Source organism: Ambystoma mexicanum, chromosome 5p (genome assembly GCF_040938575.1).
Source record: "Ambystoma mexicanum isolate Mex_15411 chromosome 5p, UKY_AmexF1_1, whole genome shotgun sequence".
NCBI lineage: Eukaryota > Metazoa > Chordata > Amphibia > Caudata > Ambystomatidae > Ambystoma > Ambystoma mexicanum.
The window spans coordinates 968,988,132-969,014,505 of NC_090930.1; the positions used below are offsets into that span (position 1 = coordinate 968,988,132).

Below are 26,374 nucleotides of genomic sequence, written 5' to 3' on the forward strand. Positions count from 1 at the left end.
TGGTTTAATGACACAGGGATAAATGAGAGTTCCTGAAGGAGGAGATCATGTTTTTTGGCTATGTGTTCAACAAAAAGGGAATGTCAGCTGACCCCCACATGGTAGCCGATATAAAAGAAGCCTCCCCTCCTACCGCACCCACAGAAGTGTGCAGCTTCCTAGGCATGGCTACGTACTGTGGCAGGTTTATCCCCAATCTGGGCACTATGTCAGAGCCACTCCGAGAACTCACCAGGCAGAATGCATGGACACATTTCAGTGCATCAAGAAGTCACTGTCAGCCGACACCACGGTGGCTTTCTACAACCCAACTCTGGGCATGGAGTTACATGTGGACACAAGCACAGTTAGACTAGAGGCAATCCTGGTGCGGAGGTCAAGAACAGGGGAAACACGACTGATCGCATACGCATCCATAGCCCTCATACTGACTAAACAGAGGTACTCCCACATCCAAAAAGAGGCAATAGCAGTCCTGTGGGGGGGCAGACACTTCCATAGCTATCTCTATGGACAACGATTCAAGGCATTCCCTATCTTCACAGGATCATCAGCACACCCACCGGCAAGGATAGGAAAGTGGCTACTGCACCTACAACAGTACGATTTTGAGCTGGGGTACCAGGCGTGGGCGGACAACCCTGCAGATTTCCTGTCCAGGCACCAATGACTGGTGACAGGAGAAGTGGATGAAGCAGAGGAAACTGAGGAACACATATGCCATGAAGCCCAAAGCAGTCAGCATCCCAGACATAGATGAGGCTTCGCAAGATGACCTGGGCTGTGAAGAGACTTCCTAACAGGGATGTTCCCGGTGTGGCCAGAACTGTCAATTTTCAGTGAGGGCCTGATCCTGAGGGGCTCCCGAAATTGTAATACCCTGCAGCCTATAAGACAGGATTGTCTCCCTTGCACACGAGGGACACCAGGGGATGGTCCGCACAAAGGGCGGGATAAGACACCGGGTGTGGTTCCCGCACCTAGAAACGAAGGTAAACGACACCGTTGGGGCCTGCCTCCCATGCCAAATCACGAGGGCACCCCCACACACAGTGCCGATCTAGTCAGCAGAATGCAGATCCTCGAGGTGGGACGCTATCAGTATCGATTTTTGCACCGGACAGGAGGGTATATATCTCCTGGTAGCAATCAATGACCACTCACGGTACCCTGAGGTGGAGATCATCAACTCTGCATCGGCTGACACAGTAATACCTTCACTGGAGAAGATGTTTGCAACGCATGGTTTACCACAGTGTGTCAAGAGCGACAACGGGCCACCGTTTCAGGGAACAGATTTGAGGAGATACATGGAAGAACTCCTTATCCAGCAGCACCACATCACTCTCCCTTGGCCACAAGCTAATGGGGATGTGGAGAGATTCATGAGCACAATCAACAAGGTGCTATGCATCTCCAGAATCCAAAATAGCAATTGGAGAGTGGACCTATAACGGTTTTAGAGGAACTACTGAGTCATACCCACAGCTCCGCGAATGTACCCTGTGCAGACCTCATGTACGGGACCATTCCCCATCACCCGAGAAAGGGTGTGGATGATATCGACAGTGAGCGCACTTGTGCAAAAAGAGTGAAAGCAAACAAACATAAGCCACAAGAGGAATGCCAGGGATGCTAGACACAAAGTAGGTTACAATGTGTTGGTGTTGCGAAACTCCACTAAGTCAAAACTGGAAACGATCTATGACCACCATCTGTGGAAGGTGACAATTACTGAAGGGTCGATTGTGACGGCAAGTCGAGGACAGCAAACCATCATGAGAAACACCTCCTGGTTTAAGAAAGTGCGCAAAGAGATGTGGACGTATGGAAGTGAGCGACCACAAGGCGATGACAACCCCGCACAGCACCATCCGGCGGCAGTGGGGGAGGAAGAGGACACTCGAGGTGACAGCCCATGTGAGCCATTGGACAAAGAGCTTGCACCTGACCAGACAGAAGGTGAGCAGGATAGGGGAGGTGAATCAGACAATGCTGCCACCGCGGCTCCATAGATGCACTCTGAGGGCCGCTCACAAAGGCCAAGCAAGTTGCAGGATTAGTAGTGACAACCACAAAGATTGAAGGGGACTCTGGGTCCATAGAAGCAAGGGACATGTCTTGCCTGAAGTGGATTTGAGTACGCAGGGGTGAGCCACCATGGTGATTTATTGTTATTTGTTAATGTTCTGTTAAGTTAAAATAAAGGAGGAATGTTTTATCTGCCTCACGTCTTGAGCAACGCGATGACGTGTGGAGTAATAAAGGCCCTGCCTGTCGGAAGACAGCAGAGAGAAGCACAAAGCATATGAAGCATGTCGTGTCTCATTGAGCTCCCGTACCGTGCCCATGATAACACCTCGGCGCGGCCTATCACCTGCATATTCCTCGCCAGAAATTGCGATGCGGGAACCTAACAGGGGTGAGAAAATAGAGAGAGAGATGCACAGGCCTGGGGCACATAACTCAGAATGTGCGAGGGGAGCAAGGGAGGGGGGCCGGGTAATAAAAAAGGAAGACGCAGGAGGGGAACAAGTAACTCACAACAATGAACGGCATGCCTTGCAGGGTGGGATTTACGTGGGAGCGAGAGAACCAGCAACAATGCCACAGTTACTGGAATGTGAAAACACCCATATTCGACTTTTGCAGAATTGTCAAAAAAGGCATGTTTTTGAGCACAGCACAATACAACACACCCAGATTCGACTTACCTGATCAGTTGCAGCAGGTCGATGGCTGCAGGCTACGTTCTACCACACCCCACTGGAGCAGTCCTTAGCCTCTGGTCCTTGGCCGAGGAGGCTGCCATGGCAGGGGGTGCCTTGGGTGGCAGATTTGAAGCATGCAGCAAGCGCCCCATCAAAAGACCAACCTCATGGTAAAAGTCACACGGCTATAAAAGCCCAGAAACACAGCCAGCCACTGTGGTGCATGATTTAGGAGATGGCAGCCAGAGTTTGGGAATAGATGGATTGAGGGGAAGGTGTTTTCTGGAATAGGGGTTGAAAAGTACAGAAACGCATTTAAGCTCAAACTTCTGCTGCAGCTCGACCCAGAAGCGACCCCAAGGCAGTACAGTCCCCCGTTAGTTGCTTTGCCCATCCTGTATTACATACCCAAAACAAAACTAATTGGTTATGGCTACATTTCTGTCTTCGCCTGTTTGTTAATCTGTCATGTTCAAGACAGGGCACGACACAAATAAGCCTTTCCTCTTCCTAACATTTCTTCTGGCCAGAACAGGATTTCGTCACAGGGGGTATTTCATATCCTGTTTCTACTTGCCACCATGCTCATAATGCGATTGCTGACATTGTGAACAAATGGATTGTTGCACAAAATTCAATGATAGCTTGGAATTCCCATTGGTATGTCAAAGCTTGTATCTGTCGCACAATATAAAATGTCAATTGTTTTGAACACACCTTTAAATGTTTTACGAAAATGCATCTAATGTACATATTAATAAATCAACTCCACAGTCTCGTTCTGACGGGATCAGAGCTATGTAAATATAGGCAGTAATATGCCCTTTGTGAATGTAGTAGACTTTGGTATCCCAGCGCCATTAGCGTTACCGCAACTCGGTCCGGTGCAATTTAGGGTGGGGAGGTAAATCCCCATTGGTTTAGACCCAATGGAGGTTTCTTGCCACTATTAGCGCCAGCGCAATTAGCACTGCGCTAATAGTGGCGAAAATGGGCGGAAAGGGGGAGGTAAACTCCCACTTTCCGCACAACTCGTGAGTGGGCAGAGCAATAAATGCAGCAGTAATAGCATTGCCCCCACATTTTACTGTTCCGCCCAACTCGTGATGACCTTCTTTGGCACTTAATTGTAGTTCGCCAACACAGTTGCAAACATAAAAAAGAAAATGAAAGAATACAGTAATGTTGCTGTAAAGGTACAATCTAATAAATAACAGAAGATTACTTATACCACTCCCAAACCAAGAGCATAGCAAACCTGGTGCTGAGTTCCAATCAAATTGATCCCTTCGATAAGAGAAAAGAGGAAGCGCCGCGTGGACCAGCCTTTGCAGCGCCTCAACATGCAGTCGCTGTTTTTCGTGAAAGATGGATTTTCTGAAATAAAAAAGTTATGAAATGAAAACCAATATTGCCCAAAGTGGCCATGCATGATCTGAAATTAAAAGTCATTTTTTTTTTTTACAAAGAATGCATGCCTACTTCTGCTTAAACTAACACGTTACGCATCCAGGGCACAGTCTGGGCGAGCGCATGGATTTCTGCTTTGTAAGAGGAAGTGGGTTTTGGGGTCCTTCGCACCCTCTGTCATACTCATAATCGCACAATCAATGATGTATGTGGGGGCTGCCTAGGTGACCCTCGATAATGTCCGTGTTCTAGCACAAGATCGTTTACGCATTTTCACAAAAAGCAATTCTGATGCGTGTGTCGTGGGTATCTCCTATGAATGCAACTCATACAATGTTTACTGCAAAATGAGTCAGCATTAAGTTCTGAATGAACTGCCTTTATTTTTCCACAATGTAAAGCAAATAATATGCAGATTAAGGCACATGCTTTTCCACAGGCGTAACAACCGCAAACTACCAGGGCGTGAGGACCTCCACCTACACAGGCTGAGCTCACAACCCCAGGTGCCCCCACTTCTACAAAACAAGAGTGAACCCAATCATAAATGTACCCAAGCAGAGTAAAGAGCTATAACTCCTTCATCTTTTCTGGTAACGCGAGCCAGTTGAATGGTATAACAGTCCAAAACAAAGGAATGGTAATTCAAGGTTTTATAAACATATTTCTTTTTTAATTAAACACACCACATGCAATAATAACTAAATAGAAATCACTGTAAAAACCCACCCCTTCCGAAAGAATGCAAAAAAAGGAAGATGCAGCACTCTAAGGAATGAGACAGAGGGAGACAGGCACAAAAAACACAATGTACTTCAGAAAGGATATGTTCTTGAATGTGAAGTGATTAAAGCGGCGTAGCCAGACTCTGGGGTCCAAAACTGGACCTCGGGGGCAGTTACCAGTCTATAATCTGCTAACCAGGCTTGTTGGCGCTGGGTGGACGGTTAGTTACAGGCTCGAACAAAGCAGTCATGTTCATCTAGATACCAAGCAAATGTCGAGCTGGAATCAAACTGAAGGTCATTGCGGTTCGAAGCGATTCTCAAGCGATGCGGATCGTGGAGGTCAGCAGGTTCGGTTTGACCGTCAATGTTCCATGGCGGACGGGCTGATGACAGGATCCTCAGGCAAGTTGGTTTGATGCTGTGCTCGAAGGACGCAGCCTGGAGAGAACACCAGGGTCTGTTCGGCCAATGACTGGATCAGCAATGAAGAGGGTGAAGCTTTGAACAGCAGTTTGAGCATTGCAAGTGCAGTGATAGTTCTTTGTTCTCCCCGGGGCAACAGTGTGGTCAGCAGGCACAGTGCAGTGGTAAAATGGTTCGTACGTGCGGGACAGGCAGCTCCAGAGATTCCTGTTGGTTCGAACTGGGTCAACCGGCTTGAATCACATTTTGCAGCAGTTCAGCAATTAAATTGCAGGCATCCAGTCTAACGTGGCTTATAGGTGTTGTTTGGTAACTGGTCCAGGGTCGCGTGGGCAAGAGTAGTCCTTGTTCTGAGGCTCTAAAACAAGGGAGAGGCTTGCACACACCTGCAGGAGTCCTTCAGCATGGTATGGTTCTGGATACCAGTGCTGCTATCAGAGAGGCAGGTCTTGTTCCTGGAGGTGGTCACCCCCAACATGCTCTGGGGATGATTAGGGAGCAGAGCTTGCCTCTAACTTGGATTACCGGTCTTCACCTCAAAACTGGAGGACTCCGGAAATGCTTCTCCTCCAGCAGTGTCCAAATGAATTCATCAAGGGTTGAAGTCCAGAGATTAATAAACGGGGTGGTAGACCCATTCTTTTAAAGGCAAAACTCTGCGGGTAATTGGACGAGAGCAAGCTTGTTATTGGGGTCAAATCCCTGTCTTTGGGACAAGTGAGCTTTGCCTTCTAATATCGCACACAAAGTGCTCTGTGTTAAAGAAAGTGGAGAGGACAGGAAAGAAGACAGCTATACAGAGAGAATAAGATGGTCCCCGGCAGGAGAGCACAGTGTGGCAATCCGGTAACAAGGGTGCCGGTAAGCTTGCCTACGCCCTTGTTTCTGGACTCGTAATGGGCCCATTGTCTTTAAGAAGTATTTTAATTTTACTACATCATATATGCCTATAAACTGATATTTATTGTTACACAGGACCACTCTCCGGCGTTTTTGTCTTCAATGGGTGGAAAGCTAACACTTTTTCATAATGTTATTTTTTCAATATTTGTTAAAATATAAGCTTTGAGAAGTTTTTGCTTCGAAAAAAGTTGTGCTAGCCACTCGGCTATTGCACCTTAATGCAGGTCTAGGGATCATTAGAATAATGAAATTCAAAGACCATCTCTTGTGCATGGTAGCTTCCCTAGTACTGAAGAGGTGCAAACTGTAACCTTTTGCTGTCTCCAAGGGGCAGTAGAACACTCTCTGCCCCTGCTCTGTGGGGTATGGGCCTAACCCAGCCCACTGGGAAAACAGATGTGTTGATCTGAGTTGGAGAACTTAGGAGAGATGTGCGGTTCATGGTCCTTGATTGTATTCTGCATAATGTAATGCAGTGCAGAGATTGCACCAGGTTTGACACGGTTTGTAGGAACTAATGCCTATTCATTGTAAATACATTGATTGTACAGTCTACATCACTATCATTAAATAAGGGATGCAGTGGTGAGGGGTTTCTAGCATGGAACACTTGCCGGAGGAGGGTGCATGCATAAGTGTGAACCCTCTGCAGTGCGAGATTCATGATTGTCATGTCTGGCCAATATGAACATGTACGACTAGTGGGCAGTGACACCAAGGGACCCGGTGGTGAGGAGTGTGAAGCGCTGGGGACAGTAGGGGTTAGAGCTGCTTGTGACATGGGAAGCATGCTGAGGGGATCAAATTACTAATTAGCGTCAGGAGCTCAGGGCACACTGAACAGTGTACATGAGCCAAGTCACTGTGTGTAGAGTGAAGCTTGCACTTGGGGGACCGTGGAAAGAGCTTGCACAGCTGGACAGTCTGAAAAGCTGGGCTAGAGGACAGTTTGATGGGCTCACATACCAAGCAGCAACAACTTCAGACTCTCAGCCAAATGCCCTTGCCTTCTTTATTTTCTTATTTCTGTTCTCATATAATTCAATCTAGAGCTGCAGAGGTTCAATTTGTGCAAGGGCATGGACTATAGTCTTTACATAAACACTGGTAATGCTATGTCAATCCCATGAGACATACTGTACTTGGGAGCTACATGTGTAGACATGTGCTCTTATTTATTGGCAGAATCGGCCACTTCACCAACAAACTTAGTCATTATTTTGGACACAGCCTTCCAGGACACTGTTTATCCATTCACCACTAGGGGGCTCTTGTCATTGAACACGGTGCAAAAGCACCTGCACATTCATGCACTTAGCCCGGCCTTAACAGCACTGTGAAAAGGCGAGTGTGACGCAGGTGTCCTTTCAAGCAAATAAGCCTTCATGGTTTATAGTGATTTGGTCGAAAACAAAAATGTCGAAAATCAAAATGTCAAAAAAAATATCAAAAAAAAAGTCTAATTTCTTTTTCAATATGTTTTTTTTCGAAATGGGGGGGTTGCCCCTCAACCCCCCTTTTTTCTATTTTTTTATTTGACCCCTTTTTTTTTAGTTACCGAACCCAAAAAAAAAAATAATAAATTCGACTTTTTTTATTTCGACATTTTGACTGACCATCAGCATAGCATTCATGTACCTGCCATTCTCTGCAACGTCGGTGGCTGCAGGATTGAGCCCCTACCTGGAGAGCCCATGATAAATTGAGGAGATTGAGGACCAGGGTTTTAGGCCGGTGCCTCACCAACTAACTAGGTTACTACTAGTCCTAGGCTTTGATACACTCCACTAAAATCAGTTAACAGTAGATTTTAGACAGGTTATTTATTACCTGTTTAATGTTTTAGTTTAACACTTCTGTTTTATAGAATGTGTTTTAATTTATTGTAATTGTTTTGGGTGGTAGAAATAAGCATGGGAGACAATATATTGTTAGTTATTTATTCGTTTTTTAAATGTATTCTCTGCTGTTTTTACAGTATACATTAGTATATTTGTTATTTTCAGTTTTTCTGGGATTCATTCTAGCGTAAAGCCATTACTGTACTGTAACATACACAGGGCAAAAAGGTATTTTCCAGTAGAGTATATGGCCCAGAGATGTATCTTGTATCACAGGTGTGTGTCAGATGATTGTACAAATGGCATACAAAACCCCCGTTACTATAGAGTAAATACAAAAGCAAGCCTGAGGGAAACACACTAACTTCTAGTAGCTTACTGTACATGCTTTCTTGAAAGTCATGCTGTCAGGAAGTGAAAATCTTGTGTTTTGTGGCAGTGCTGTGTGGCAGTGCTGCCGTAGAGATGCTGGCAGCTACATTTCTTTTTTTCCCCCATTAGAGAGTTAGGACTACATATCCCAGAATGCCATCTGGAATATTGGCTCTACTGCACACAACATATGCATAATGAGCTTTCAAATGAAGTCAGAAATGTATCCCCGTTATACACAAACTATTTTCACTTCACAATGAACCCCCCCCTCCTCCCCCTGTATGTCAATCTGTCCCGTCCTTGTAAAGCGGTTTATGTGGCCACCTTCCCCTGTAACATCTAGCGTTCAAGTTACATTCTCCCACCCCATTGTAAAGGACCCATGTCCTCTCTGCTCGGTTATCATTGGTCAATTTAGTAAGCGTGTTTGTGCCAAAAATGTATTGCTGTCTGTGATTTTTTTATAAATTAAGTACATTAATAAGTAAATAGCTTGTAAACTGAACCTGCTCTTCCCTTTTTGCAGAGTTCTGATTGGCGAGGACCACTGTGTTTAGCCCATCCAGGAACAAGAAGGATATATGGTGCTAAAGTGACCCCCTAAAGTGAAGCACACGGTCATCTTCTCCGGCTTAGGTAAGTGGCTGAGTGTTGTGCTTATACACGAATACATTGTTCATGTTTTATTGGCAGGCACTTTCAGTTGTGCGCTTTACATTACAGCGCCGTCCCACTCTACCTGCCCCATTAATTCTCTTTTGGCATTGGAAATGTTTGAGACTGTATGGGGGTCCAGTACTGTCTGTTGTGTCCTATCCAATAGAGTCGATTACTGTGCCGCCCGTGTTGTGTGCCTCACTCATTCCCTCCTGGCAGTGGACGGCTTGCTACTGGATAAGGGTGCAGTGCTGTCTGTTATGTTCTCTCCATTACAGACCATTATAAACCCTTCCATTGCAAGTCTCATATTCATTCATTGGTATTGGAAGGATTTGATTCAATACGTACTAGTGCGTTCCTCCGTTGTGTTAGGGCCCAGGATATGAACATGCTGTACTTTGTGTTGCTTTTCTTTAGCACTGACACCTCTGCCATGGCCGGTCATCATCCTGGATGAGTCATTGACACTGAATGAAACCATCAGGTGTGGGAAAGGTCAGGGCCATATGAACATGCCCAAGCCAGGTAGCACTATGGAGCCGGAAAATGAGCCGGGGTCATAACGTGCGCTTGTGACCTCGGCAATAGGATGGAGGTGCAGAGACTGCACAAGAAGAAAGTAGATGACACCCATGTGGGGGAGTGGCTAGCAGCGTTGTCCAGCTCCAGGCCGCGAGGGCCGGAAACAGGGCAGATTTTCAGGATACCCTCAATCGGATTCATGAGATAGATTTGCATACAATGATTCTAAATGTATGCAAATTTCTTCTCATGAATATGAATGAAGGATATCCTGAAAACCCATCAGGATTCTGGTCCTCCAGGCCTCTAGTTGGACAACCCTAGGCTAGGGGATGAAGCTGCAAGTAGTGGATAACTATGGTGAGGCTGACGTTCAGCAATGGCAGGAATATGAAGAAGGACTTTCAGGAGCCAGAAAGAAAGCACCAGCAGACATGCCGTGCACCCTGCGCTTCTTGATTCAGACCATGTACTATGGTTGGTGCACCCAGAAGCAGGATGTGTCCTTCTTAAGGAACAATGTTAGCCTGCTAAGGGGGATGGTGAAAAAACAGCATAGCAACAGACTTGCAATATATCATTGAGGATTAGCCCCATCCCGACGAGCACATGGCCGTGATCCCGGCATTCCATTACTGGGGCCCCCACACCTTGTAATGGCACTGCCAGCTATTTTGCGACTGCAAACCTCTCCATTCCTTTAGCAATCATCACAATAGCACACATTCTCATAAACACCATACCCATCCGTTCAGGCTGTTGCCCTCTGCATGACTCCCCCCCCACCCCCATGGATAGCCTCACAAAGCTAAAACAATTGATGTCATCACCTGTGGCTGCTTCACCCACCACACCGGAAGTATGTTAACTGGACATGGTCCGTAAGCATGGTTGCATAAATTCAGCTGCACCCCTAATCACGTGAATTTTGACTATAATTGGGTAATTCTGGTTCGGACAAACCTATAAGGGATTCAAAGACAGATTTTAGTTAAGTTAGGACAATTAATGCTGATGAAATGTTGCTGTAATATTTTGTTTGAAGAGGTCAGGCGTTTTCCTGCCAGTCCATATTCAAAGCAAACAAAGTCTAAAGTTAATAGAATACGTCATTATTTCCGAACCTTTCCTGCCAGGGATGACCAAAGAAAGCAACGTTTTTAAATGACTAATGCCTTGATCTGGCTTTTCTTTAAAAGATAAACTAACATTAATTGTTCGTGATATATATTTCTTTTAAAACACTTAGTGCAAAGTTCACAACAAGATATGCAAATAAAAAAACACACAGGATGCATTTTCTATTTGCATTACTTGAGAAATGTGCAAGTCACCTTATTCACAAAGGTGGCTTGCACATTTCCAGGGGGCTATGCCACAGCACAAAGTTTGCGCTGGCCAGCTCACTTGCATATATTAGTGTCTGGACCATGTAAGGCACTCCCTGCATCCGTAGACATCTTACCGTAGATATAAGATGTGTTTTTTTTCTGAGCTACAGAGCACATAACATTGCAATCCTTCTGGACTAAATGGTATTACTTATATTTGCACCTCCATGCACTTGAGCCCATCTGTGCAATTCCAATCATTTGCACTGCGTAGTGCAAAAAATAGATTATTAAATCTGGTGAAAACAGGTTAAAACAATGTTTTTGTGCTTGGTACTGCAGTCCAAAAAGTGTAAATATACTTTATAATAACCCCCTCATTCTATCTTCCTCATCACAGTCTTAACAGATGGAGTGGTTTCTGCCTGAAGCAGACATCTGCTAGCAAGCAGTTTTTCTTTTATTTCCTATATCATGGCCCTTCCTCCTAGGAAGTGTTGTAAAAGGAGGTCCTGCCCCAACCATTTCCTGTTTTTTGTCTGTCAAGCAACATTGGAAAGTATAGGTCCTGTTCCTCGCATTATTCTGCTGAGCAGAAGATTGTGAGTTGTGGACAGCGTGAAAAGTCTTGTTGAGCAGATGCATTGACAGTCATCAGTCACCCAGTGAAACTGGGAACAGCTCATTATTACATCACGTGCTACTGGTGACCGGAGTTGAGCCAGAACAAAGTACCTTCATGATTGCTGGGCTCCACTAAAATGGAGGCAAAGCAGAACATGTTTTGCCAGGAGCCGTAGGTGAGGCGATGGTTCAGGGGATCAGCTGGCTTGCGTTTCCATACGGATGTCCTCTCGGTCCATGCATGTACATGTCTCAGAAGAATGATAACATCACATCTGTGCAGATCTTGCCCATCGGACCCTGGGACTGGAGGAATGAACAGGACTAAGTGCTATGGATCGGGAAGGTATTTAATTTCCTGCTCCACTGGTAAATGTGATTCAGCTTTTATATGTGGTTTGTAGCACTTTACACTGAGGTTGTTTGATTGATAATGTCATCACCTTCACACAGCAGATTTAGGCATTCGCATTCTATTGCAGACTAGCTAAGGAAGCCTGTGAGGAAGCATACAGACCCCCTCACCCCCCATCTCCTCCATGTGCCAATTTTGCTTCAAGGTGCCTTAAGGTCAAAAACTCTTTCTTCCTAAACGTGGTGAATTTCTCAAACAAGCTCAGTCTGACTCCAAACTGTTAATCCCAGTGAAGCCAAAACCTCAATGGTAGAGATCCTTTTAGCAGTCAACTAAGCCAATGTTTCCATTGAATAGAGTTTCTAAGGGCAGGGGAAGGAGCACCCTGTATACAAGACCTCAGCTACTGTGAAGAAACAGCAGGCATGATGGGGGCCTCTTCCCATCCATCTCCCCCATCAGACATGGTCATGGGCGGGAGATTATGAAATCATCATGGCACCTGGACAGTCTTGATAATAGATATAAAGAAATGGCATTGATGCACACCAACAAGTAATAGTAGTAAAATCGATGTAAACAAAATGTTTATATATACTAGGGTGCAGGGGAGGACACTCAACGTTGACACAAGGTTAAAAGACAATTGACAAACAGATGGTGTTTTTGACTCGCTGGCTATCTATGTAGACAAAGTACTACAACCTCTTGTACCATTAACAGAGACTTATGTACGCAACACCAAACATTTCCTCAATCATCATAAAAGTTTAGACACAATCTCTGATACCAATATACTGCTTGCACTAGATGTAGGTAGTCTTTACACCTCTATACATCACCAAGAGGGTTTAGAAGCAGCAGAATGGTTGATACTGAGAGATGATACAGTGAGAGGAAACAAACAGTTCATTATTGAGTTAATGTACATCATTCTGCACAACAGTTACTTTAGGTACGATAATCAATATTAAGCACAAATCTCGGGGACAGCTATGGGTTCAGCCATGGCTCCAGCCTATGCTACTATTTTCATGTACTACTTTGAGAAGAAATACATTTTGGAGAATGAACAATGGTTGAGATCTCATAACTTGGAGGAGATATATAGATGACATTTTTGGGATATGGTCTGGATCTAGAACGCAACTATTGTTATTCTATGAATATCTCATTGAAATACACTCCCGCAATAAATTTACTCTTGAGATTGGAAAACATTCCTCCACCTTTCTGATGTGAAACTGGGGATTCTGGACATGGGGGTTCAAACTAATGTGTATCATAAACCCACGGACATAAACAATGTTTTACATTATGCCAGCTTTAACCCCAGACAAATGATGCAAAGTTTACTTTATAGTACATTTTTACGGATCAAGAGAATAACTACCAATACCATATCACTTGAGTAAGAATACACTGCCCAAAAAGCCATATTTCTTAAGAGAGGTTATCCATTGGAGGTCATTGACAAAGATATACAGAAGACTGAAGTACTAGACAGGAAAACACTATTTCACCAAGTTCCCAAAGGCAAGGGTATTCCACTTTTCTACATTTCTGAATTCTTGAGACAAAGTTTGTACCTGTGTAGAATCAGTTGTAGCAATTGGAAACATTTACATCATGATCCTCAACTGCAGAAATTATTTCCCAAACTGCCAATGATGGCCTACAGGAGATGTCAGAATCTTAGAGACAGACTAGTGAGAGCTGAAAAATAAATCAGCCAGACATGCAAAGGATGCTCACGAAATGCAAAAGAGAGTGCATACCTGTATCTGCAGTACAGTAACTGCAACAATGTTATTAAAGGTAACACAATCAAACATCCTCACACAGGTCAGAAAATTGCTCTCAAAGATTGTGCCACATGCAGCAGCACTGAAGCGATCGGTGCTATAAAATGTCCATGTGGGCTCTTCTATGCTGGACAAACTAGCAGGACATCAAGAGAAAGATGGCTTGAGCACAAATCCAACATTTGCACACAGAAATTGAAGTCACTTGTAGCAAGACATTTCAAGGAGAATAGACACAACCTGGCTCAGATTAGATGTATGATCCTAGTAGTAGTTGGAATATCATCCAGGGGTGGCAACAAAATTCAAAAACCTATGCAGAGAGAGATGCACTCGATCTACTTGTTGGATATAGTGCATCCTAAAGGAATGAATGAGGCATTTAATTTACAATGTTTTGCATGATGTAAATCTGTTTATTAGTTGACACTCTCTTAACCAGAAAGATTTTATCTGTATTTACCTTCATGCTTTTACTCATCTAATATCATTAGACTGGCCATTACCAACTACATGGCTTTTTCTGATCAGAATAATGGCTTGGATTAGTCTCAAGGGTCTTTGTTGCCCCATATGTAGATTTTCTTCTCTAACCCACTCTTCTCTGTTTGCGAGACATGAAGATTCTTGGAATGCACTGCTTTGAATTTTCAAATTTGTGAGAATTGTTATGTCGATATTTTGTACATAGCAATGTTTGACTGTTTTTAGGAGAATCTGTTCTACCCTTTAGCATTGATTTATATAATTTACCTGCATCAATTTTACTACATAGGTGCTTTTAAACCCTTCTTGGTGGACTTCTGTTTTTTGGTCAATAATTGCTCTATTTTATTTTTCTTGAAGGACTTTTTCTGCTTACTACACTACACGGTTCGTGCATTTACACCTCTTCATTTATTTTCATTACGGAAGGCCCTGTGACTGTTCACCTCCTTTCTAGTCCTCTTTCTCCCTTAACCACTGGTTTCTACGAATATGGATTCTTTCTGTCAGAATCCAGTTGCCCACGTCGTGTAGCCGAAGAGTTCTTCCTCCCGATGGAACCCTCTGGCCCCAGGAATGGACAGCCAGAGCGATCAATCAGAGGAAAGAACGGATACCTGATGAGACCCAGAGGACGCAGGAGTTGTAATGTAGATGACGCAAAAGTTGTAATGCAGAAGTCAGGGTGGTACGGGTAGCCGAGGACAGGCGTTGGATCTGTAAGTGAGGAGTTAACACAATACAGATAATATAACAACCGCCCTTCTGACCAAACCCGAACACAACAGAAAGAATGCAATACGTTGATCCCAATTCTGATAACAACCCCTAGGCTTACCGTTACTCCGGGGAGAACCAGATGGAACCAGGAAGAGAAGAACTCCGAAGTCCACAATGCAGAATACCAGCAAAGCTCAACCACCTATCCCGCCGGCACGAGGACGCCTACTACACACTAGATAGTGTGCGTCACAAGGAAACCCCAGGTTGGAAGTTCATAAGTTCCAAGTTCAACAATCCAAAAGTTCAAGAGTTCCAAGGTCAACAATCCAAAAGTTCAAGAGAAGTTCCAAAGTTCCTCAAAATACCCAGATGCAGTCCAGATGATTGATGATCCAGAAGACAACCGAAGAGCAACCAAAACTAATGGGCGAAGGCTAGGAAATCCGTGAGCGGTCCGAGGTCGAAGAATGATGCGGGCAGCAGACAAGAACAAGGCAGTCCAAAATCCAAAGCCAGGTAAACGGTCCGGGTCGAGGCAACGAGGTAATCAGAAATGCTGGAGGGAAGGGGAAGGGAAAGGGACAGAACCGGGATGATAAGGAAAACTGGATACAAGGTACAAGATACGAGGCGCCACCAATTCTCAATCAGAAGCACCGATCTGGAGTGTAGGCGGAGAATATAAAGGTGAGGTCACATGACAGCGTTCCGCGGCTTCCAGCGTCGACCGTGGGAAACGCTGAGAGGACGCCAGCGTTGCCATGCCAACTTCCAAGCCCCTGGTTGTAGTGTTCTTAAAGGGCTATGCATCCGTTTCTTGACACTGCTTACACGCCGGTACATGACAGTTTCCTCCCTCAAAGGGGGTGTCACCCCCCGAGCAGACCAGAAACGAGACAAAAGGGCCGGAGCATGGATGTTTCCCACAGGTTCCCACGTACGGTCTTCGGGACCATAGCCCTTCCAATCGACCAGATAGAGACGTCTGCCCCTTCGGACTTTGGTATCCAAGATCGCACCCACCTCATATTCATCAAAACCACGCACCCTAATCGGAGGTGGATGAGCAGGAAGTCTGGTAGATGGGTGGCATGGTTTCACTAGAGAGACATGGAATACCGGGTGTACCTTCCATTTTGCAGGAAGAGCCAATCGGAGGGCCGCAGGGTTAATAACCTGCAGAATGCTGTAGGGACCCACGAACCGAGGCAACAGGGATCTTCGACCAGGCAGGCGTAGATTTTTTGTGGACAGCCAGACCTTCATCCCCGGTCGGTAGTTAGGAGCCGGTGAGCGATGTGCATCTGCCGATGACTTAGTACGTGACTGGGCCTGTAATAGTTGACTCTTAACTATAGCGTGGGTATCTGATAGGTTCCTAAGACAACCAGAGGCAGCCGGATTTTGTAATGGCTAATCAGCAATACTGGGCAAAGAACGGGGGTGCTGGCCATATAGTGCAAAGAACGGAGATACACCTGTCGCCGTATGCATAGAGTTATTGTAGGCGAACTCGGCCAGAGGTAGAACAGAAACCCACGTATCTTGGCGTTGGTGGGTAAGACATCGTAGATACTGTTCCATGGTGGCGTTAAGCCTCTCTGTTTGCCCATCGGTTTGTGGATGGTATGCACTAGAGTACCTGCCGTCTATACCCAACTTTGAAGTCACGGCTCTCCAAAAACGAGAAGTGAACTGTGGTCCCCGGTCAGTAACAAGAATGGAAGGCAGACCGAATCTTCGGTAGACGTTCTTCAAGAACAGTTCCGCCAAAACCGGAGCAGAAGGAATCCCCTGGCAGGGTACAAACAAGGCTGATTTAGTGAAATAGTCCACGACCACCCATATAGTGTCGTAGCCGTCGACTACCGGAAGCTCTACTACGAAATCCATAGAGACCATAAACCAAGGCTTGTCTGGAATAGGCATGGGTTGAAGCAGGCCCACCGGTTTGCCCGGTTGATGTTTGCACTGTGCACAAATGGCACAAGAAACGATGTATTCCCGAACATCGTGTGACATGGAGGGCCACCAGCACCACCTTCTCAAAAGGTCAATAGTTTTCCCAGTACCTGGATGTGCCGCTACCGCTGAATCGTGACACCATTGTATGGCGGTGTGTCTTGTGTCGGAGTCAGGCACATATATTTTACCCTTCTTATAAGGCAATGAATTGATGACCTCCAACCCCAGGCTAGAAATCTCGGAGGGAGTAGTTCTCACCCATTCTTGTATCCTTGTTTTCAGAGAGGGGCGCAAGGTACACCCACACACCACTTGATTGGGTAATAGAAGAGCTCTTTTAAGCTCGGATGGTTCAGGGACTCCATGGATGCGGGAAAGAGCATCAGCCTTCGAATTCAGAGAACCAGGGCGATAGGTAATGGTGAAGTTGAACATGGCGAAAAATTCATGCCACCTGGCATGACGTGCCGTGGTACACTTCACTGATTGCAGTGCCAAGAGATTCCAATGATCAGTAAACACTTGAACTGGTTCGGAAGACCCCAAAAGATGATGTCTCCATACCATAAAGGCGTCTCTTACAGCCAACAATTCCCGTTCTGTGATCGTATAATTCCTCTCGTAAGAGGTGAGTTTTCTGGAGTGATACGCAACAGGATGTAAACCAGCGGACTCGGGGCAAAGTTGGGACAGGATAGCTCCCAGTGCAACATCTGAAGCATCTGCTTCTACAATGAAAGGCAAAGAGGGATCCGGATGTTGAAGGACGGGAGCCGTGGTAAAAGCAGATTTTAAGGCCTCAAAAGCCTGTTGAGCTTCCTCGTTCCATTCAAACAAACTTTTAGTGCTGGTTAGTTTAGTAAGTGGAGAGGCAATGGCTGAAAAGTCTTGGATAAACCGCCGATAGAAATTTGCAAAACCTAGGAAGGATTGCAGAGCCTTCAAGGTATCAGGACGAGGCCACTCCAATATCGCGGTGATCTTAGACTGGCTCATTTGCACTCCCCGGCTAGTGATATCATAGCCTAGGAACTCTACCTCAGTTTCATGAAACCTGCACTTGTCCAACTTAGCATACAAGTGGTTCTCTCTTAGACGTTGCAAAACGTTGGAGACATGGATGACGTGAGTGTCCACCGAAGGAGAGTAGACCAAGATGTCATCTAAGTAAACGACTACGTACTGGTCTAGCATGTCATGAAATACGTCGTTGATGAAGTATTGGAAGGTCGCCGGAGCGTTACATAGGCCAAAGGGCATAACGCAGTATTCGAAGAGGCCATATTTGGTTTTGAAGGCCGTCTTCCACTCGTCGCCTTCGCGAATCCGGACGAGATTGTAGGCTCCCCTCAAATCCAATTTAGTGAACACCTTAGCTGCACCCAATTGGTCCAATAAGACTGAAATCAGAGGAATTGGATACTGATTTCTGATCGTGACGGCATTTAAAGCACGGTAATCGATGCAAGGACGCAGGTCCCCCTCCTTCTTAGGGACAAAGAACATGGGTGAGGCAGCAGGTGAGCGGGAAGGACGAATAAAGCCAGTACTCAAGGATTTGTCAATATATTCCTTCAAAATCACGTCCTCTTTAGGGGTCAGGGAATATATGCGCCCAGACGGAATCTTAGCTCCAGGAATCAGCTCGATAGGGCAGTCATAGGGCCTGTGGGGTGGAAGTATCTCTGCCCCACGTGCGTCGAATACGTCCTGATATTTCCTGTACACCATAGGAAGGACAGTGTAAAGTACTGCCCCCACAGTACGGGTAGTTTCAGCAAGAGCATGACTTGGATTGATGATCTCCGAACTGATAGTGAGGCATCTCCTTTCACAGTAATCCGACGGAAAACATACTTCCCCAGAATGCCAATCCACAGAAGGATTATGCAATCTTAACCAAGGTAAGCCGAGAATGAATTTAAACTGTGGTGCCGCAATGAGATCAAAGTAGATGCTCTCTTGATGACCGCAGTCAGTGATCATGGTGAGGTCAGTAGTCCGCTTCGTCACTAACCCAGAGACCAAGGAAGAGCCATCTACCGAATTTACCACTTCAGGACATGATTTGTGCATAACTGGCAGACCCAACCCCTGAGCATAAGTGGCATCCACGTAATTCCCTGTGGCGCCTGAGTCCAGGACCATCATCACGGCCCATTTCTCAGAACCGGGAGACGACAGGGAAACAGATAGACAATAAGGACTGTATATTGTAGGGTCTATCGAAGAAACACCCGGCATCTGGACCCCTTCAGTCACCGGGTTTTGGCGTTTCCCTGTTTCTTAGCGGGTTTTTTGGTACATTCTCGGAGCAAGTGGTCTGAACCTCCGCAATAGAAACATAATCCATTCTTTCTCCGGTGTTCCCTAAATTCAGCCGAGAGAGGAGTTCTAAGTGCCCCAATCTGCATGGGTTCCGTGGATCCAGCGGCAGGTAAAGGAACGGAGATAGCAACAGGAGGAACCGTTCTCTTTTCACCCCTCCGTGCTGCTTGTCGGGAATCGATCTGGAGAACCAAATCCAATAGTTCCGAAAAAGCAGTAGGTATCACCGGAACGGTAGCCAGTGTGTCTTTTAGGGAGTCGGATAGCCCTTTATAGAAGAGAGAGGCCTTCTTCTCTTCGGGCCAATTTGTTTCCGCCACCAGCTGATTGAACTTGGCTAGATAGGACAGGAGAGGTGTACTGCCTTGTTGGAGACCAAGCAGTTCTAAATCCGTAGCTTGTGTGGCATAACGTGTGTCGAACACACGACTCATAGCCTCAATTAGGGCGTCACAATTGTAAAGAAGATGACTGCCCTCTTCCAACAACGGATTAGCCCAGGCAGCCGCGGTACCCCCTAAATGAGATAACAGAAACGCCGCCTTAGTAGTGGAATCTGGAAAAGAGGCAGGACGACACAGAAAGTGTAGTCTACATTGGTTCAAAAAGGTCCTAAAGGTCTTGGGGTCTCCACTGAAGCGTTCCGGTGGAGCCAAAGGGAACTGGGTAGTCATATAAACTGGTCCAGCACCCTGTTGGGATGGACCAGCACCTGCCCCAGAGACACTGGCCAAAGGTGGGGCAGCTGCCCCAAGGGGTTGGAACCCTGCTTGCAACTCATCAATGCGTCGCTGCGTGGCTGAATGAGCCGCAGTCATATCATTACGTAAATCGGCCACCAATTGTAAAATAGTGGACAGCGTCTCATTGGTATCCATATTGAATGGCTTCTGATTATGTCAGAATCCAGTTGCCCACGTCGTGTAGCCGAAGAGTTCTTCCTCCCGATGGAACCCTCTGGCCCCAGGAATAGACAGCCAGAGCGATCAATCAGAGGAAAGAACGGATACCTGATGAGACCCAGAGGACGCAGGAGTTGTAATGTAGATGACGCAAAAGTTGTAATGCAGAAGTCAGGGTGGTACGGGTAGCCGAGGACAGGCGTTGGATCTGTAAGTGAGGAGTTAACACAATACAGATAATATAACAACCGCCCTTCTGACCAAACCCGAACACAACAGAAAGAATGCAATACGTTGATCCCAATTCTGATAACAACCCCTAGGCTTACCGTTACTCCGGGGAGAACCAGATGGAACCAGGAAGAGAAGAACTCCGAAGTCCACAATGCAGAATACCAGCAAAGCTCAACCACCTATCCCGCCGGCACGAGGACGCCTACTACACACTAGATAGTGTGCGTCACAAGGAAACCCCAGGTTGGAAGTTCATAAGTTCCAAGTTCAACAATCCAAAAGTTCAAGAGTTCCAAGGTCAACAATCCAAAAGTTCAAGAGAAGTTCCAAAGTTCCTCAAAATACCCAGATGCAGTCCAGATGATTGATGATCCAGAAGACAACCGAAGAGCAACCAAAACTAATGGGCGAAGGCTAGGAAATCCGTGAGCGGTCCGAGGTCGAAGAATGATGCGGGCAGCAGACAAGAACAAGGCAGTCCAAAATCCAAAGCCAGGTAAACGGTCCGGGTCGAGGCAACGAGGTAATCAGAAATGCTGGAGGGAAGGGGAAGGGAAAGGGACAGAACCGGGATGATAAGGAAAACTGGATACAAGGTACAAGATACGAGGCGCCACCAATTCTCAATCAGAAGCACCGATCTGGAGTGTAGGCGGAGAATATAAAGGTGAGGTCACATGACAGCGTTCCGCGGCTTCCAGCGTCGACCGTGGGAAACGCTGAGAGGACGCCAGCATTGCCATGCCAACTTCCAAGCCCCTGGTTGTAGTGTTCTTAAAGGGCTATGCATCCGTTTCTTGACACTGCTTACACGCCGGTACATGACACTTTCCTTGACCTTCCTTGTTTAGTCCTACTTTGCTTTTTCTAACCTCATTCTATGGTTACCTCTACCACAATAGTGCCGTTCACGTCTTCTGCTATGGCACTCTTCACGAACCATGGTGTACATTGTACCGGTTAGATATATTGTTCCTTTATGTGTTTAGACTTTGGAATTTTCTTTTTTCAATCCTGTTACATGAATGGATGTGTTATTACAGCTTTATTGATGGTTTACCTGGGGTCCGCAACAATTAATTTCTGAAGCAACATTACACTCAGGCTGCAGTCTTACTGACACTTTGGTCCAGTCTATTCCCCATTACTGGATTCATTAGCTCTAATTAACACTGAGGTACTGTGTAGGATATTCTACCACTATTCACTTATAGACATGTTGGATTCATGTGCTAAGGCTGTTATTTCCTTCTTTTCCCTAGTAGTATTCATGGGCTGCCACCCACTATCTTTGTGTGACTAAGTGGTTGCCTACTTGCTTTACTTGTGACTGAGCGGTTGCTCACAAATTTGTGAGGTGTTTTTTTGGTTACCTTAATATCCTGACTCCCTGTCTCTTCTGGCATGTTCCACACGGTGACCTTTTTTAAACGTACTATATCTATGTATTTGGGATTTGCAGATTTAGGCTGTAGACACTCTTCCTTTAAATATACAAGACACATTTTCACGGGGTCTATTCCGTTTAGTGTACTTGATTCTTTGCATGTTATACTCTTTTGGCTTAGGGGACATTGATACTGATACACTTATTCTTGAGACTATATCACCATAAAATTTGATTATTTAATTTGAACTCTTAGCAATTCATAGCATATGGTCAGAGTGTGTATTGTTCATTTACCATTTTATGTTTCCACATAAAGAGTTGTACATTATTAACACTATGTCTATACATGATTTAATCCTTGAACGTACTTAGTGTTGTTATCTTAATGTATTGTAGATATTTGATTTGCACCTGATGAAGGGAGTGTTTTCCCGAAACGCGTTGTGCAGCTTTAATTTGAATATAAGGAAAGACTGGAAAATTCAACCTTTTCACATCATTGCTTACAATTTTTCCAAGAATCTCATTACGCAATTTGTGTTTGAATGTGTAAATATATATGTATTTCAATTACTTTCGACTGATCTTTTCAGCAAAAAGGTGTGCAGGAGACGGGAGTGCCCGATATGTTGGACACCAGCCTCAATAACAGATCAGTTGGTGCTGTGCATAGTTTCCGGAGGCTATCTTATAGGGTTCTTAAGCCCTCTGCCAATCAGAAGGATGACCGTCACATCAATCCCAGGGAAGCCTGTGAAGAAGGTCGGCCTCATGGCATGGGTCATGTACTTGCTAACAAAAGGTGTATGTGTCGCAGTGCCTCTGGAAGACAGGGGGGCGGCTTCTATTCCATCTCTTTCTATGTGACAAAACTTTCAAAACGATGCACCGGTTCTGAATTCGTATGTTACAAATGAGACATTGAGAATGGAATCAGTTCACTCCATCTCATTCCTCCTGGACATCAGAGAAATGTTGGGGTCATCGGACCTCAAAGATGCATATGCATATCTCCACATTCTCATGTGCAGGCAACATCAGATGTTTCTCAGGTTTCAGAATGGCTCAGCACCCTTCCAGTTCCAGGGGCTTGCTTTTGGTGTTTAAAGCACATGCTGAATGTTCACCAAAGTGCTTGCACTGTTGGCCGCTGTTTGGCAAGGAATAATGGTGCAACTGTGTACACGTCTGACTCGTTCATGCTTCAACTGTTGAGCTGGAAAAGTCTCATTCATCTATGGATGTGCCTACTACTGGAATCACAGGCTTGGGTGATCAGTTTAAACAAATCGCACGTCGATCCCACTCAGAACCTGGAATTCATAGTAGCGTTCCACACCATTAGCAATAATAACAACAGAGCCTATCTTCCGCCTCAGTAGGTAGTGAAGATGTAAACCCACCTAAGTCATCTTCTGAGTTTGAAGGCCACCAATGATGCCAATGATTTCAGGCTAAGGTTAAGATGGCTGTTTGGGTGCATCAATGAAACACAGGGCATGCCTGCACCTAAAACCACTAATATTCCATCTCTTGATACATTGTAAATCAGACACTCTGGAATACAAAACCTGTATCCCATTATTGTTAATGGATTAGAAGGCATGTGTGTGGTGGTTACAGAATGATGACATCAACAAGGGCATTGCAATTCAACCTCTGCAGCCTAGGCTGGTCACGATGGGTGAAAGCCACATCGTCTGGGGCGATGTCCTGCAGGAAAAATGCCTTCAGGATCATTTGTTACCAGAGGATGCCAAATGGTCCTCCAATTGAAAAAGCTGGTGGCATTTCATCTGGCACTGCAGGGGTTTATTCAATTTCTGGAGGGGAAATATGCCCAGCTATGAACAGACTATCTCGTAGTGAAGTGTTATGTTTTTTATTCAAAATGGGGGTTCCCCCCAAACCCCTTTTTTAAAAAAAAATTTTGGTTTACCCATTTTTTTTTTATTCCCGGACCCCAAAATAAATATATAATTAAAAAAAAAAAAACGATCTTTTTTTTCGATATTATTGTTTCGACAATATTGTCTTTCGATTTTTTTTTTTTCGAAATTATGACTGACCACCAAATGTTGCATCATTCACCAAAGAGGAAACCTGTTCAGGTTTCTGGAGGCACTGATGAAAGATCTTTAACGAGGGATGGATTATCACCTTCTAGATTTCGGACGTTGTAAATCCAAGCATAGAAGAATATGCAGGTGGGCATGTTGAGCCATCAGTTCCCAACATCAGAGGAGTATTCATTGCTCCAGGTGACATTCCAACAGATTTGTTCAAGAATGGGAGCACCCTATTGAGACTTCATGGCTACCAGGCAATATATTCAAACTACCAGATACTGTTCCAGGAACAAGGATCTATGGGTTAGGTCACTGATGCCTTGCACCTTAATTCTCCCAGATGATTACTCTGTGATTATTGTGTGTTTTCCTTGATTCCACATGATTCTCAGGAGTGGGTGGGTACAGGTGATTCTAATTGTCCTGTGAGGGAAGTGGAATCCTTGGTTCCAAAGACTTTTATGGTTATCTGTCAAAGACCCTTGGATTCTCCCAGCTCTATGGCCCCAATCTCAGGTGGCCGGCCCTTCAAGCAGCAAGACAGCATCTCAGGATCATGGCCGGGCAATTAAATGTAGGAGAAAAATGAAGAAGGGGATCTCTCCAGCAGTTATATTGAACATTCGGTGGTCCAGGAAACCTGCAACATTGAAAGTCTCCACGAGACACTGGAAGGCATTTTTAAGCAAATGTGAGCACTTTGGGATTTTGCCTATTTTGGGTAATCCTCTCCAGATCATTGAAATTCTATGGGATGTTTTTTTGTTGGGCTTAGCTGTTTCTTCCCTCAAGGCACAGCGACCCACCATTAAGGCTTTAAGGGACCCTTGGAGTGGAACTGCTTCAGTCATGCCTTACGACTCCTTCAGTAGTCTTCAATGCAGGCCTGTATGTTATCCATTTCAGCCCCATGGGACATCCCAAAGTGCTCGACTTCCCTTCAAAATGCTTTCTTTGAGCCTCTAGTGGAGGTTCCTATCCATTCCATTGCATTCAAGTAGTTTTTCTTCTGGCCATAACTTCTGCCAGAAGACTCTGACTTGTGATTCTTATTTGAAATTCTCAGAAGAGGGTCCGACTGTGACGCATCCTCCTACTTTGTCCTCAAATTTCCTCAGCTCTCCATTTATCTCAGGAACATGTCTTTTCTGTGTTCAAAGATGCCAGTGGTTCTCCATATTTGTGGGACATGGAGTGATCAGTTCAAATATATGTGGAACACACTGCTTCTTTGTGTTCCTGGGAATCCCATCTTATATCTTCAGCCCATGTCACAAGGAAAGGAAGCCTTCAGCTTCATCTCTGTCCAAGGGCTAGAGAGGCAAACTCTCTGGTCTATGAGTTGAGTAATATTCCTCCTGAGGCCTTCATTTAGAGAAAGTCTACCGGGAACAGTTTCCTCCAGGGCTAAATTGAAAGGGGTTTTCATGACCAAAAACGTCTGTGCCACCACCTGAGTGGCCCATTCTGCCTTTGAGCCCATTACGAGTTGGCACGAGTTTGGTGGAGGGTTCTTTTTGCACAGCTGTTCTACAAACCTCAACTCTTTAAATTGTTATTGGGAATACATTTTCTGTGTGTTTTGCAATTATAAGTGCTAGTAGTGTTTTTTTTAAAGTCTTCTGACTTGTTACATCTTCATATGTTAGGCCTGGGACAAGGAAAATGGGATGAGAGAGTAGGACTGGGGCAAGGCATATGGAACGAGGGGTAATGTCCTGTTTACTTACTGGGAATTTTAATTACTCTGATTTCACATCTTCCTTGTCACAGTTTGGTAAGTCTTACCCACCGCTCCAAAGTGTCATAAGACTTTGAAAAAATGTGCTTGCAATTTACAGGACATAGCTGAGGCGAGACCTCCTTTAGAAAAACAGATCTAGGATGTTTCCTGCATGCCACTTTCACTGAAGCCCAGTTCCCCAAGACTGGCTTTGGCGCTGCAGGGAAATATCATTGCCCTCCCTTTCGCAATGCGGTGTACACCCCCGCAGCTGCCATTTCTGCACCCACCTCCCTCACTCCACAACCTCTGGACTCCTGGGCCGCCCCATTCCCTTCTATTTCCCACATATAAGTCATACACACATACATACATACACATACATAACTTATCTCCACCCTCCAGCACTCCTTTCCTCACCTCGCCAGCCAACACCTAAACTGCTTCACGTGGACATGGTAAGCGCATGCCCGGTTTGCTGCCGGTGAAGGAAAACTGTTGGGGAAATTACTTTGAAGTAACTGGCCAAAACAAAACAGCGCTGCTTGCTAGCAGGTGTCAGGCTGGGGGAAGGCACCGCTCATCTGTTAGGACTGTTATGAGTAAGGTGTGGCCTCAGGGTAAGAAACTTTACCAGTAAGAAATCAGGACATTTATGCTGGAGGCATTTACAATGGATTCCTATGTAACCTGCCTGATTTAAACAGGTGCTAAACAGCTGAGTAACATACAGCAATGGAGCATACATGGAAAATCCTCTGGAGGTTTTACGGAGGAAAAGATAGGATGGGCTTGCGTCATCAAAAACTAGCTATAGAATCGTAAAGTATGTGGTGTCACAGAGCGATGCATGTCGTGTTGCATTG

At 45.3% G+C, this 26,374-nt stretch overlaps 1 protein-coding gene across 1 annotated transcript in view; it reads right to left on the minus strand.

Moving 5' to 3' along the window:
- The window catches only part of ABCA13 (ATP binding cassette subfamily A member 13), a 2,251,223-nt gene that overhangs the window by 2,083,307 nt on the left and 141,542 nt on the right, over positions 1–26,374 (minus strand). The window contains exon 6 of the mRNA XM_069613428.1: positions 3,970–4,088. Within this exon, the coding sequence (XP_069469529.1) occupies positions 3,970–4,088 (119 nt within the window). The remainder of the gene's footprint in view (positions 1–3,969; positions 4,089–26,374) is intronic.